Source organism: Cyprinodon variegatus, unplaced genomic scaffold (assembly GCF_000732505.1).
Source record: "Cyprinodon variegatus isolate N-32 unplaced genomic scaffold, C_variegatus-1.0 Scaffold149, whole genome shotgun sequence".
NCBI lineage: Eukaryota > Metazoa > Chordata > Actinopteri > Cyprinodontiformes > Cyprinodontidae > Cyprinodon > Cyprinodon variegatus.
This window is the reverse complement of record NW_015150602.1, coordinates 1,168,360-1,183,000: the sequence shown is the minus strand read 5'-3', so window position 1 is coordinate 1,183,000 and position 14,641 is coordinate 1,168,360. Positions and strand designations below refer to the sequence as shown.

The 14,641-nt window shown below is 39.9% G+C and overlaps 1 protein-coding gene across 3 annotated transcripts in view; it reads right to left on the bottom strand.

Moving 5' to 3' along the window:
* znf236 (zinc finger protein 236) overlaps positions 1 to 14,641 on the bottom strand; it is a 107,738-nt gene that overhangs the window by 19,168 nt on the left and 73,929 nt on the right. For all 3 annotated transcript variants that reach the window (XM_015377202.1, XM_015377204.1, XM_015377205.1), the window contains exons 26-30: positions 14,161 to 14,319; positions 8,819 to 8,976; positions 6,485 to 6,613; positions 6,014 to 6,208; positions 2,884 to 3,013 (exon numbers count right to left, since the gene is read on the bottom strand). In XM_015377202.1, coding sequence (XP_015232688.1) covers positions 2,884 to 3,013; positions 6,014 to 6,208; positions 6,485 to 6,613; positions 8,819 to 8,976; positions 14,161 to 14,319 — 771 coding nt within the window. The remainder of the gene's footprint in view (positions 1 to 2,883; positions 3,014 to 6,013; positions 6,209 to 6,484; positions 6,614 to 8,818; positions 8,977 to 14,160; positions 14,320 to 14,641) is intronic.

The window sequence follows — 14,641 nt, the reverse complement described above, 5'->3', positions numbered from 1 at the left end:
ACAGTATATAGAGTTACTAAAGCAAAACCTTTCACTTTGTCAATGATCAGGAACCACCTGCAATTCCATGCTGACCGCATGTTTATGTACAGTTGGGCCACCAGAGATTATCAATAACAGAGTTTTGAAAATATTGAATTAAAAGCCCATCAGATCACATCACTAGATTAGTTTGAGAAATGTCAAACGGTTAATATTGGAGCTATTTAATGTAATCCTGTATTGACCTTTTTTCTCTTTTGACACTCAATTTAAAGATTCCTTTGCAGAAAGTTGCAAAACATGGTCATGATGTGCCAGGAACTGAATGCCCTTCATGTGTATAACTCAAGGTCATTGCCTGCATAAGTATATGTGCATCATCTTGCAAGTTACTCCCCACACATTTCTTTAGGGTTGCGGCGTGAACTTTTGTAACTAGGGACTCCCTATTGTAAATAGAGAGAGAAGGATGGCAAGTGTGCTTTAAAGCAGGGGGAGTTTGTAACTGTAACCCCAGTTGGCCTCTGCAGATGGCCATTTACACTGAGTCTGGTTCTGCTGGAGGTTTTCTTCCTGTTAAAAGGGAGTTTTTTCCTCTCCACTGTCACTACAAGCATGCTTAGTGTGAGGGATTGCCTTCGAGTCAATAAGTCGATGCAATCAACCGGTTTTCATTGGATAATAAAACTTTGAATCAATTTGACTGTATGATCGGTCTTGAGATGACATGTGTTGTGAATTGGCACTATATAAATAAACTGAATCGAATCAACTGATCACCTCCCTGTCCGTTCTCCTCACAAGTAATAATAATTTAGCCTATTGTCCTTCTTCCCCAGTATATTTTATATTATTCAAGCCCCACCGGTCGTCCCTGAGTCAGTAGTTCCTCCCAGGATTCCAGAACCAGAGGAGCTCAGACATTAGGTCAGTCAGCCCTGAAGTCTTTGCCCACTGAACTGAAGGGAGAGACCGACTGGGTCCTTTTTAAACATAAAACTCAAAGACTTTATTCCGTGGTCAGGCATGTAATCACTGATAACCTGTGGATTTTGCATATTGTGCCTTTTATTGCGTGCTGTACTGCATATTTTGTTTTATAAAGAGCCATCTAGGGACGGACGTGGAGAATTAGCATTTGCTAAAATGTTGTAGTGTGTAAAATGAGCTTATGAAAAATACTTGTCCCTATTCAGATAAATCTAAATTCAATTAAATTCCCCTTCAAAAGCTGCTGCAGCAACAAATTAACATAAACAATTTGAAATAAATGATATGCTATCAATCAACGAGGCAGCATCGACAGCTTTCGATATTTCAGCCTTTCTTCAAATGCAGAAGGGCTTTAAAAGGATTAGAGGCACATTAAATCAATTAAAGGCTAACGTTCTGAAGGTTAAGCTACAGCCAGATTGTTTCCCTGACTACATCTCTAATAAACAATTAAGTGGAATTATTGTCAATATAAAGTCAGAGTCATCACCACAGCCTGGAATCATATTTCTTTCACATTTTGCTGTTTATGTAGTTTTCAAGTTACGACAACAAACTTTAAAGGCCATCCTCCTTTTCAAAAATGAAAATAATTGGAAAGCATCTATTGACATGATAATGAGTTTAAGTTTTGTCACATATTGTCAGTCGGCTTCAGGCTTTGCTCTGTTCTACTCTGATTTAAACCGCTCTATTATGGTTCCATGTAGTCTTCCTGTTTGAAGATGAACATCTGCTCTGTTTCAGGTCTAACAGCTTTTCTTCTTCCAGGACTGAGCTGTTAAACTCCATCTTTCTTCTTATCAAGTCTTTTAGGCTCTTTGTCCTGACCGGAGAAAAACATCCCCATAGCGTGAAGTTTTCTAATATTCTCCAACAAACCTCTGAGGTGTTCACAGAACACCTAGTTTGATACAATAACAAGTTTTCCTGCCTGTCGATAGCCTTTAAAAAGCCAATTCTGACTTTTTTTCCCTGTAATTTAAAATTTTTTCAAACTTTTGTAACTGACCACTATTGGGTGTTTATTAGGTCACAATAAACCTTCAATGTTCTAATCTTATTTTACTGGAAAAAACAAAACAGGTAGAACTATTGTTTTATTCAGAGGTATCGGAGTAAAATGTTTACAAGCCCTGTATCTGTAATATTTTTTTTATGTCCTGAAGGACCAATTGCCATTTCTGTCCATTTACAAAAAACAACTTTGCCAACACTAATTAGTATTTGATGATTCTTAAAGGCATACTGTGTAACTTTTGGCACTAGGGAAGCTAGACTTGTAATTGCCCATATTTTGCTTCTAATAAACCTAAAAAAAAATAACAAAGATATATGACTCTATACTAGGAGCAAGGAGTTAACTTGCCAGTCTAATAATAAAATTGAGAAAAGAGAATCAGTTGTACATCTCGCTTCGTCTTTCAGCCTGCGCCAATGAACAAACTCCTTTCCATGATCGACTCTTGCTTTTCCTCAGGCACAATCTCTTTCACGTTTTCTCTTTTTAGCCTCCTCAAAAGGTTCTAAGTTTTCCCCTGCCTCAGCCATGACCAGTAGTCAAGCAGGTGGACAAATGGTAAAGCAATAGCCTTAGCTCCGTGAATATATCAGAGCCTATGGCTGTAAAGTGATACATTCTTCTAGGTCACGACCTGGCCAATGACAGTGCATCTTCTCCCAACTTAAATAGTCGGTATTTCAAGAGGGGAGCCTCGCTTGTGGCATTGATAGTGTCAAGCTCTGTATATTAGCCTGAGGAATCATTTAACATTACTCATATGCGTCAAATCTTCAGGTCACAAGGTCTGTGGTGGGCCTTTAAGGGGTAACATTTGTTAGCCACTGTTGCCATTAGTGTATTTTATAGACATGAATCATGAGAAATAACCCCAAGCTTGATCTCACCTGTGTGTGTTCGGTTGTGTCTCTCCAGCTGGCTGCGTTTCGCAAATGCCTTGGCACAAGAGCAACAGTTGAAGACTCTGGGTTTCTGGGAGCTGGGTGAAGGGCCTGGCTGGTGCACTCGTTCATGATCCTGAGAAACAAATCATTCATTTATGTCTTGTGATATATTTTCTGCCTGAATTCAGCCTGGAGTCTTTTAAATAAAAAAGATGCCCTGTACTAAAGAAATGGTTTCTGCTAAAGTGTTAGAGTAGTGTTAGAAATATCCAGAGATGGGAAGTAACGAAGTAAAAATACTTCGTTACTGTACTCAAGTAGATTTTTCTGATATTTTTACTTTACTTTACTACTTATTTTTATGGCGACCTTTTACTTCTACTCCTTACATTTTTACACAAATATCTGTACTTTCTACTCCTTACATTTAAAAAAAATTGGCTCGTTACTTTAGGTTTAAATCATTTCAATGGAGTTACCGTTATTATTTTTCACGTCATCAAAATTCCAAATTCAATCTAATTGGATGGGAATCTACGTTGCATTTGACGCACCACTACAAGATGAATCGACAGATTCGGCGGCATTCATTCACGGCAAATCATTGCAGCTTGGTGGCGGTGGCGTTAGCATAGTAGCATGGACGACGACATGATTGAAAATGAACACAACGGAGAACTAGTCCTATTGGCAGACATCCATTTAAAATATAGGCAACGGCATGAAAAAAGTGGTTTCTACTTTTACTTTTATACTTTAAGTAAATTTACAAGCCTGTACTTTGTTACTTTTACTTGAGTAAAGAAGTTTATTCAGTACTTCCACTTTTACCAGAGTATTTTTTTAACACAAGTATCTGTACTTTTACTCAAGTATGGAAAGTGAGTACTTTTGCCATCTCTGGAAATATCACATAATCAACATGAAACTTCACCAAAACAATATGAATACACATGGGGGAGGGAAGCCTTAGAGTCTTTATAAGAAGGTTAATTGGTAAAATGTTCCTTATTGAAACCAATATCATGGAAATGAAGTTTAAGCATAAATTGAATCTGGAAGACTCTTATCAGTTCACCTGAACCACGTCCGATGTCCCTCATTCAGCTACAGCCAATCAACGCAGGCGTTGCACCATCTCAGTCCCACTCAACCTCTGACTTATTCCATCACCAGTGTCCGGGCTCCGGGGGGACACTACTCTAATTCTTTCCTCGGTTACTCATCCAAGTGTATGTTGATTCACAGCATCAAAGTGTTCTGCCGGGGCCCAGCGCCAAATTACTTATTTAATCTATGTCCTTTTATGCTTGTGTCTCCTTGAACCCAGTTGGCCACAGATGGGTGCTGGAGGTTGCTTCCTGTAAAAAGGGAGCTTTCCTCTCTACTGTCGCTACATGCATGCTCAGTGCGAGGGATAGCAGAGAGTCAATCAGTCGTTGCAATCAGCTGGTTTTTCTTCTAAAAAATATTTTGAAGAAAATGATCGTGCGACCTGTATAAATGAATGTAATATTTTCCAATTGCCACTTTTCTATTTTCTCTGTGAAACAGACAAACTCACCCACCTGGCAAGGCAAGCTGCATCCTGAACAGCTCATACAGCTGAAGGACTCTAATCCACTCAAAACGATTTCAAATCAAAAGCAAGCATATCATCCGTTGAGGTGGTGATTAGCTTTCTGTATGTTAGAAAAGGCCAACTGTGATTGCTGAAGATCAGATCTCAGATCACTAAGCATGTGGTCTTAAAATGGTACTTCAATAATAATAATAAAGGTAAGGCACACTTATGATATTTTCAACGGTGACAAAAAAGAGCACTTAGCCCAAGAGTCAGACAGAGTGTGTTTGGTCTTTTTTTTCTCTAGTAAAAATCCTTCTATGAAATAAATCTTATGTTGCTCTAAAACCTGTAAAAACGACCCCACACTCTGGAAGAAAAGCATTTGTGGGCTGAGAAGCAGAGCGAAGGATGTGGGCTGCTTCCATTAAATTTGCTAAATCCTCTCTGCTGCTGCCACTCAGCTTTTTACGGAGGCAGCGTGACAGCGTGGGACAGCCTTTCCCTCACTGTTAAAACAAGACTTTTTATCGACTTGTGAAAATGTTCCCAATCCCTCATTTCCAGTATTAAGGACAGGCGCCTATTCTGTAAAACGTCCTCGACCCAGTTCACGGGACTGATCAGAGACACTATTACATGTGTTATATATTAGTATAAGAAGTGAAAACAGGTGTCATCCAGGCACAGACGCTGCATCAATCATAGAAGGAGATCCTCTGACAAAGAGACATTTCTAAAATCTTTCATTACATCTGAAAAAAGAGGCTCTGTATGTGGGAACCCGCTACACAGCCCGAAGCTGTTTGAGAGGATATGATCCGATCTATCACAGAGAAACAGTTTAAAGCATGCACCACTGATTCCCCACCTAAAAAATCCATCTTCCGCTGCCTGCCTTGTGGAAAATGACCACAAGTAACAAATAAATACCTTGTTCATTTTTCAATTTTCTCCAAATCAAACGGAAATTGATTTTTCCCTTCTCTGGCTTTTTAATAAAAGTAAATATTTTCCACCAGAACCAGTGTTTTTTTTTTATCTTTTCAACAAACTAAAGTCCACGTCCAAGTTTTAGATGAAGACTAATGAGCAGCCGGGGGAGCAGAAGAGGGAGGCTCAGTCGATGACTGCGACACTCGCCATAATCCTGGCTCCATTAGTCATAGTGAGGAAGGAGTACAGCCGTTGAAGCACATTTGCAGAAGCAGAAACTGGGAGCATTGTAGCTCTTTGTGTAGAAAAGTGACATGTGGGAGGGAAAGAGCTTGAACTTTAAGCTGCACCCTCCTCCTTCCAGGCTCTTATGTCCTTCACCACATGAGAGGGGTTGAAGAAAAGGAGAAGAGCGATGCATTTATCATAACTGTGCAGCAAAAACCTACTTGTGTTCAGTGTTTTGTCATCAAGAGACACTTTAAGAAAGCAGTGAATCCCAGATTTGTCAGAGGTTAGAACATTTCTTCCCCACTCCTCCGTCATGAGATCACCCATACTGGCAGGATAATTATCATTACGCCAAAGCTGTGCTTGACTTTAAACAGCTGGAATACGCTTTGCAGCTCTAACCTTGAGGTGCGTCGCTCGCTTGAAAGCCTTTTTGCAGAAGCTGCAGACGTAGCAGCGGTCCTTGCCATGAGCTTGCTTGCAGTGCCGTCGCAGCGCGTTTCCGTTCCCAAACAGCTGGTTGCAGTAAAAACACTGGTTCCTGTTATCGATGTCTGACTGGGAGTCTTTGCCAACTTTTTCCCCGTCTGCAGGATTCTAGAATCATAACACGATTACATGAGTCTTTATTTCATCACTGCTTTTCCTGATTTACCAAAATAATCAAGTTATATAAGGAGGGTTTTAGAATTGTCCAGTTAAAGTTAAAGCGCTTTTTAAATGTTTACTTATCTCATAATCTTTCATAAATCATACTAACTTTCATGTACATTCATGTAAATATAGATACTTTGAAGCTCAAACCTTCAGTCTTATCACATATTATTAGTAGGCAGTCATCTTGCCTGCAAAAAAAAAAAAAGAAATACTTACAAAATATCCATTGTCTGACGCCCCATTTGATGATTGGGAATGATGGCTGACCAGTAAGACCTGCTGGCTGGAGTTGGCCGACTGTCCCGGCAGGCCAGGGTCATTTAGTACTGCAGGGAACGTCTGACCCTATAGGTATAAAAAGGTAGTCTGGTTAAGCAGCTGACAAACAAAAGCTAAAAGTTGGTCTGCATGGAAATATTTTCATCCCATCACTAACCATTAAAGATGGCACAAATTCACTCCAAAGATCTGAACTGGACCTGATTGCCATTGAATTTTTGGATCAGGTGCCATACCAGGTACAACTGGATGCCCCCTGGACTTAGTACAGGAGGTAGGAAACAAAAGGACCCCAACTAAAATAACATTTCTGTTGGATAATGTCTCCCACCCCATGCATGAAGGTGTTGCTGAACTGGAGAGCTCCTTAGGTGACAGACTGCTGCACCCTAAATGCACCAGTGAGAGTTATCACAGATCCTTCCTCCCAGCAGCTGTGAGACTCCATAACATCACTGTTCCCAACAACCTCAATAAGTTGTTACTTTCAATCTGATTTTGCTGTCTGTCTTAGTCAGTTAAATATCCTGCTGCTATTATTTTTTTTCACACATTTTGGTGTAGCTTCTTTTTTTTTCTCCCCAAATATCTATTACTGTAAAAATGTCCACAGCTGTAAATTGAGTATTTATTCTGCAGATGTATTTATATTGTAAAAACACTGTACAATACAGTGTTTTATTGGTTTATTTTCTTAACTTTGTCACTAATTCCATTATTTTTATACATTTTTTTAAGGTCCACATTTATGTAACCACTTTTGCTATAATCTTTTGCTGCTGTAACACCAAAATTCCCCCATTGTGGGACAATAAAGGGGTTTTCTATTCTGTTTTATTCGATTCGATTCTATTCTATTCTATTCTATTCTATTCTATTCTATTCTATTCTATTCTATTCTATTCTGTTCTATTCTATTCTGTTCTATGACCAGCTACTGAATGTCTTATTGTGGCTCTCTATAATCCTTGCATTGAAGCTTAAAGTCAAAGCATCAATGCCTGCTCAGGTACACTTTAAATCTATCATTATAGGTATCTGTGCGAATTGCTGGGTTCATTTTGTTACAACAAAGGTAGAGAGCAGTCTGCTGCTCAGACATCTCTCTTTGGTTAAGCTGCAGGTGTTTAGGGAGAAAATACAAGACGGATTAGTGGGTATGTGTTTTGTGGTAAAATCAGTCTGATTGCCAAAATAATCTGCTGCAATCTGCAGTAAGGAGCTTCTGGAGAAAAGAAGGCTACCCATATAAAAGAAAGTTGTTCTTTATCAGGGCATTTAGAAATTGGAAAAGTTGGCAGGCTTTTAGAAGACTTTACATGGAGGAAAAATCACACAGACTTGAGTTATGATTAGCATTGCCAACTGAACTGCACCCTCTAACCCTGACTCTAATACTCCATTTGACAGTAATTGAGACAATCGCTGCAGGAAAATCTGCATTTTAACAATCTTACTGTTGGAACCAGCAAACAAAAGAAATAAGACAGATTTCCCCTGCTGCTACATAAAGTAATCGTTCAGAGTAGACCTGCAGTCCCTGGAAGCATCTTGTGTAGCAGGAGAGCTGAATTTTATGCCCACCTGCAACTCTGACAGCAGGAAGGAGGAAGATGTGTTCATGATCCTGACAGCGCCAAGGTGGTGGAAAAAATGGCAACTGGTGGAAACTTTTCTACGTTTATAAAGCTAAATGTGACAGCTAGCACTTTGCGTCAGCCTGCGGTCTCACAGACGTCCACAACGTCGACTATCAGTGTTTGGTGGAAGCGATTTGGTTATTTTTACCAGTACTTATAATAACAATCAACCACTAAGGCTGTTCTTTCATTCTGTCATGTGCTTTTTGGTGTGAAAAACAAAAAATAAAAACAATTTGCCGCCAGGCCTTCGTTACAGGGTGTGGACTGCCTACTTCAACAGGATGGAAGATTTTAGGAAAAGTTATTTCTGTCTGAAGCGAAGACAAAAGTAGGAACATCTGTCAGATTTAGGAACTGCCAAGAATGTGAATGAAAGTATAATGAATCACTGTATTGTCCATCTTTTAAACAGAAAAACAAACGATTACCTGAGATCACCACACAGTCTACAAATAATGAGTAAAATCAGTCAAACATTTGCATCAGCAGATGTTTATATTCAGATACCAATTAATCCTCAAAATTTACAAATTGGTACAAATTAAAGAAAAAAAAATGTTCTTTAAATTCTGTTTCTTACTAATAAATGTGAGTGTTGCTCATGTTCACAGTACATGGGATTTTTAACCTGTGCACTGAGGTTTAAGGTGACACCATCCAGCATGGCCTGAGCATCCGTGAGGGTAAGGGTGACGCTTCCATCGCTGGCCACGCCTCCTGGTGACATCACTAAGCTCTTGGACGCAGCAGTATGCGACAAAGTGGTGCTGGGTGCCAGACTGGTTACTGGAAGTGGGAAACAGAGAGAGAGACATGAGTTATGTTTGCAAACAAGACAGCTGATGGATTTTTCACCGCAGTGATCAAAGGTACGACTCTACCAGCCGTGCACATCTAAACACTTTTTCTCTTCTGTGATGTTGGGTTAAAAAGTTCCCCATAATATTGTTTATCATCTACTTTAAAGTACTACAAAATATCTCCATGCGTTTCCTGGTCTTCGTGATGCGAAAATATTGTGTCAAAAATCTGCATAAACGAAATGTATAAAGGAGAATGGGACGGCTTCTTCACTACAACAGAAAGGAAAGCAGTCGTTGCTATGGCAATGCAGTGATGCCCCATGTGCGTGGCTGTAGCTCTGTGTCGCAGGTTAACAATTTACATGTGGCGGCACGTGTTTCCTCCGCCACCAGGCCGCTGTTAAACCTGTTAAAATGTTCCACTGGCCCTACCCACTACGTGGTTTGGGACGGCACTTAATGTAGCGGACCCTCTACGAGAATGTGCAAATGGAAGGTTACTGCTCTGGGTTATTGTTTAAGCTTGGCATACACTGTGCGATTTTTTCAATCAGTGTAGGCAGCTGCAGCTCACACTGTACAACGAAATTGCAGGGTTTGTCGTACAGTCTGAGTTTACAGCTCACAATGTATGTTCTGACACTGTGCGACCCGACGCTCTGATGCAATCTACCTGCTTACACTGTACACTGTACGTCTAAAAACCACATCGGACTCAGCTCCGCAGTGAGATGGCGCTACTCGGACTCGTCTATCCGGAAGCCAAATCAGTAGAAGAGGTATAGAGAGAATGCTGTGTGCTGAAAGTCCTAAGAAGAAAAGTTGACAACATATTTGAACAAAGATATGGCTGATCAAACATGGCTACTATGGTTTGTCAATTTTACAGAAAGAACTCCATTTCACCTGCACCCTGCCTTGCTTCTGTGTTTTCATCGGAGAGGAAAAAGATGAAGAATCCTTGTTCGCGCATTTCCACTGAGCGATTTGCCCACAATGGCCAAATGAATTTCAAACACATTTGATTTTCTCCCGACCTCACGATTCCTGATCGGGAGGTGGTCGTGAGAGGGTGACCGCCCCTCGTTACCCCCCTGTACACTACACTACACGACGCAGGACGCACGATCAGGCAGATCGAAAAATTCTCGCACGACTGGAAAGTCGGCCTGAAAAGGGCAAAAAATGTACGGGTTTGGGATTGGGCCGAAGACTGGTTACCTTGAAAAGTGGACCCCTCAAGACATGGGATTTCCTGAAGAGTAGCCAATCACATACAAGTTATTCTGTCCAATGGGTACCGCCTTCAAAGTGACAACATTTGGCAGGGGTGAGCATGTGTGTAATATATTGGGGCTCTGTGACGCTCTACACGTATAACAGATTAACCATGTTGAGTTTATAAGCATCTATATGAAGTAAAGCTCCTCGTAGGGGTATTTATTGCATAAATGGACTTTTGGCAGAATTTTGATGTCATACTGAAATGCTACAAACCAACCAGGCCTTCAGAAAAAAGCTGCAACCATTTCAGGATTAAACTAGACAAATGGAGGGAATTGGTGGCAATGGATTGATAAAAGGGCTACGACGGCAAAGAGGCTATACTATACTGTCCAGATTTGTATTTGCATTAGCATTTGACTTCCTTGTTTTATTCCCCACCACTTCACTGATGTGTTTATTGACCGATCTGTCAATGAAATTCTTACAGTGTGGTTGTAGTGTGAAAAGGTCTGGGGGGTGAATAGCTCTGAGAGGCTCTGGTTAAACTGGACCATCACAGATAACAGCTTGTGCAACCAGAATGGTTTGGAAAAAAGAGAATTTGATCATGTTTTAAACATTTTCCACCATGACAAACTGGAACATTTCATAATGTTCAGCCACATTCCAGGCCGAGTGCTGAACATACAGCAGCAGGGTATTATTATATATATATATATATATATATATATTTTTTTTTTCATTGACAGGAAAATATCTGCCTGTTCTGCCCTTCTGTCTGCAGCCAGTCAATAATTTCAGGCCTCCTGGTGCTTTTCAACTATGAGCAAAAGGCGCTAAATCGTTCTAGTCAAAGAGGAGCTCCTGTCCCTTTTCACTTCACAGCCACTTGGATTGGAACTGAATAAATAAGCCGACCTAGAACCGTTTCCCTGTCACAGAGCACATGGAGCCCTATTTGCATACAGAGCGATAACAAGGTTTCCGTCTAATCAACACAAGACGAGATACTCTCAGTGTCTCTGAGAAGCAGGGGAAGCTTTTATTGCCACTCGAGCTGAGAGAGACAGAGGAGGGTAATTGATAAAGAGCGATATTTGCATCGAAAATTTGATTAGACCTTTAGGTGACAAGCAAATATCACAAACGTAAGGGAGCAACCTCTGACAATGCAAATCAATTCCCCTACAGCAAAGCCCACAAACCTTTTGTCCCTCCTATAACACTCAGGTCTGTGGAACCTGAACTGCTACTGCTTCATAATTTGCTTTAATTAAAACCTCTGCTCTCACTGATACTCACGGAAAACTGGGATTATTTTAAATTTTATTCACGTAAAGTAAATGTCCAAAAATGATGTGTGTGCAAAAATACAGTTTTAAAAATCAATCCAAGAAACTCATCAACTCTATACAAGCCAGTCCTATTAATTATACAATGCTGTTACGTTTGGGTCATTAATAAATGGGCTTGTTTGTAGAAATAAGATAATAAAATACAAGATAGACATCTATACCCTTGGTGTGCTGCAGCATTAAAATTGCCTCATTTGTCTCTGTGGTATGGATGTGACAAATATATTAGTACAAATATAGAATAATGACAAAAAAATTGGAAAACAAGCAGTCTGCATCAAGTGACTGCAGCAATGAAGTGGTTAAAGGACCAATCAATGCAATGGCTGACTAACTTTGCAGCAATTCCTCCGACTGAGAGTCATAGTATAAAGAAGACAAATTGTTTTTATTTTAAAGGCAAAAACCTCAAATTAAACCAGACTTAGTGAGAGACGCCATCAGGTATAAACATGGCCAGAAATATTAAACAGATTTATCTGTGAGAACTTAACTAGCAGACTGCAAAAGCTAAAATATAATTAAGTCATTTTTCCTTGAAACGAGTGTGTATTCCATTGGATTAAAACCATTTATGTTTAAAATTAGAAGAAAAAAACAATTCCAGCATCTTATTTCAATTGCATAGTATCTAAATATCTTATTTTAAGGACAGAAACACTCCATAAAGTCCATTGGGTGTTTATTCCATTCCATCAACCTGAGGGCAAATACACTTATTATTAGGGTGAGTATTGGCATGCGTGTTGCGATACGATTCGTGTGAAGATACTTGGGTCACGATATGATATAACGATATTGCAATATCACTATATATTGTGATATTTTCCCCAGCTATCAAAATTAAATGTATAGATAAAAAAGCAAGTGCCGTAATAGTTCATTAGAAGATANTTGCAATATCACTATATATTGTGATATTTTCCCCAGCTATCAAAATTAAATGTATAGATAAAAAAGCAAGTGCCGTAATAGTTCATTAGAAGATAATGCTCTGTTTTTCACATATTAGCTTCATTTGGTCTGTTCCTGTTTGGCAGTGACTCCAATATCAGCTGTGCTGCTGCCATCAAGACCTTTATTTATAGATCGGCCTGTTTTCCAGTGTAGTCTTGTTTCTCTGACTATGACTGGCTAGTTGTATATTTGCTTCTTACTGTATCTCTGTTTCTGTCTCCATGAACCCCAGTCGGCCTCAGCAGATGGCTGCTCACACCTAGTCTGGTTCTGCTGGAGGTTTCTTCCTGTTAAAAGGGAGTTTTTCCTCTCCACTGTTGCTACAAGTATGCTTAGTGCCTTCGAGTCAATAAGGCAATGCAATCGACTGGTTTTCCTTAGATAGAAAACATTGAATAGATTTGACTGTATGATCTGGTGAACTGTGAAGTGCCTTGAGATGAATGATGTGTTGTGAATTGGCGCAATATAAATAAACTGAATTGAATATTGATCTTTTACTCATTTTTGGATCCATGTTATTTGGGGTTTGAATGAGGCAACGTCTTCCACTGTGACTGCCTCAGCTACTGATACTGAGTGTGCAGGTGCTGCAGTGTGTAGTGCGCACAACCCATGTACGGTGGGCTTAGTCCTTGACGCGGCTGACCCGGGTTCGAATCCAACCTTTAGTCCTTTGCTGCATGTCTCTCCCTCTCTCTCATACCCGCTTTCCTGTCAGCCTACTGTCGAAAAGTGAGCCACAAGTGCCGTAAATACTCAAACTACATACATGTATATGCTGCACCTCATAGCAAAAGGGCTCCACAGCGCTCTCCAACAGAGTGGCAGTGCAGAGGTAGCCCATTTCCCCTCATTATTTTAGGTTAAAAAGTTTTGTTGTTTTTTTACAAAATCAATACTATAGACTGAAAGGTTGATATTATATCGGGCAGCCAAAAGTCATGATATATCGCCAAAACGATTTTTTAGCCAAACCCCTAATTATTATAGGAAGTTTTTAGTTCACCTTTTGCAGTGAAAGATCATCTGCTACTTTTTCCTCTCACAATATTTCATTTTGTATAAGAATTTATACAGAACTGCCTAAAAACACAACAGTGCCAAAAAAGATTTTCCTTTTGGTTTCTCTAAAGGAGGTTTAAACCAATTATTTTTCAAGCAGACAACTGGAGCAGCTTTCAGGACAGCAGAGGTATCATTTAGCCAAATGACCAGCAGACCTTGTCGCTCCAGTGAACTGGACGCATCAAATGGAGCCATATTTTCCAAGACTGTGATTTTCCTCTTTTTTTGTTCACAAGTGGATAAAAAATGTAGCTTGTAAAACAAAACCAAAACAAAAAACAAAAGAACACATCATAAAAGCAGCCTAGCAACCTTAAGGGTAATCTGCATACTTTGAGGCTTCTCCATAGAAACATAGAGGCAGCAAATCACTCACTGCAGATGCTTAAGCACCCGTTAAAAAGTGTGATGATTTTCCAGACGGTGGGAGCAGACTGGGATAACGCAGATAAGGTGGTAGAGATATTCCATAAAAACAAAGCAGCTGCTCAAAGAACATCTAACAAAGTTTGAAAGGTACTGGAAACTTTCAGGGGACAGGCTGCTGCTCGGGTCCGTACCTGCCATCCCAGTGCTGGCCGGGCTCTGAGGTAGAAGGTGGTCATTGGTGATGGTCATGGTCGCATTCGTGGGTTGGCTGGTGAGTGGAGATGCAAGCCTGAGGCTGCCGCTCATCTCTGCACCGTTGCTATTGTTATGATGGGGAAGCAGATCTTGACCTGCAGAGACATTTTTTTTTAAAACAGTAAAAAATATATGTGAGTGACTATAAGGGACCAAAGATGAAGAAATAGAAAAAGAAAATGACCTTCAGAGTTGATTCTGTGATCTTTATATAAATGTGGTTTCTGCTTTTCATTTATCATTTTGTTTTCTCCTGTGACTAAAGTGTTTTTTTTATCAAAGAAAGAAAGTATAAACTTAAAATATCCAAAACGTGACGCAGTGCCTATACAAGCCTGCCAAGGCTAAAATAACAGCAGGATTCTGACACAGAGATGCATCCAGCAAATGCTTCTGTATAGAGCCATTCATACACAG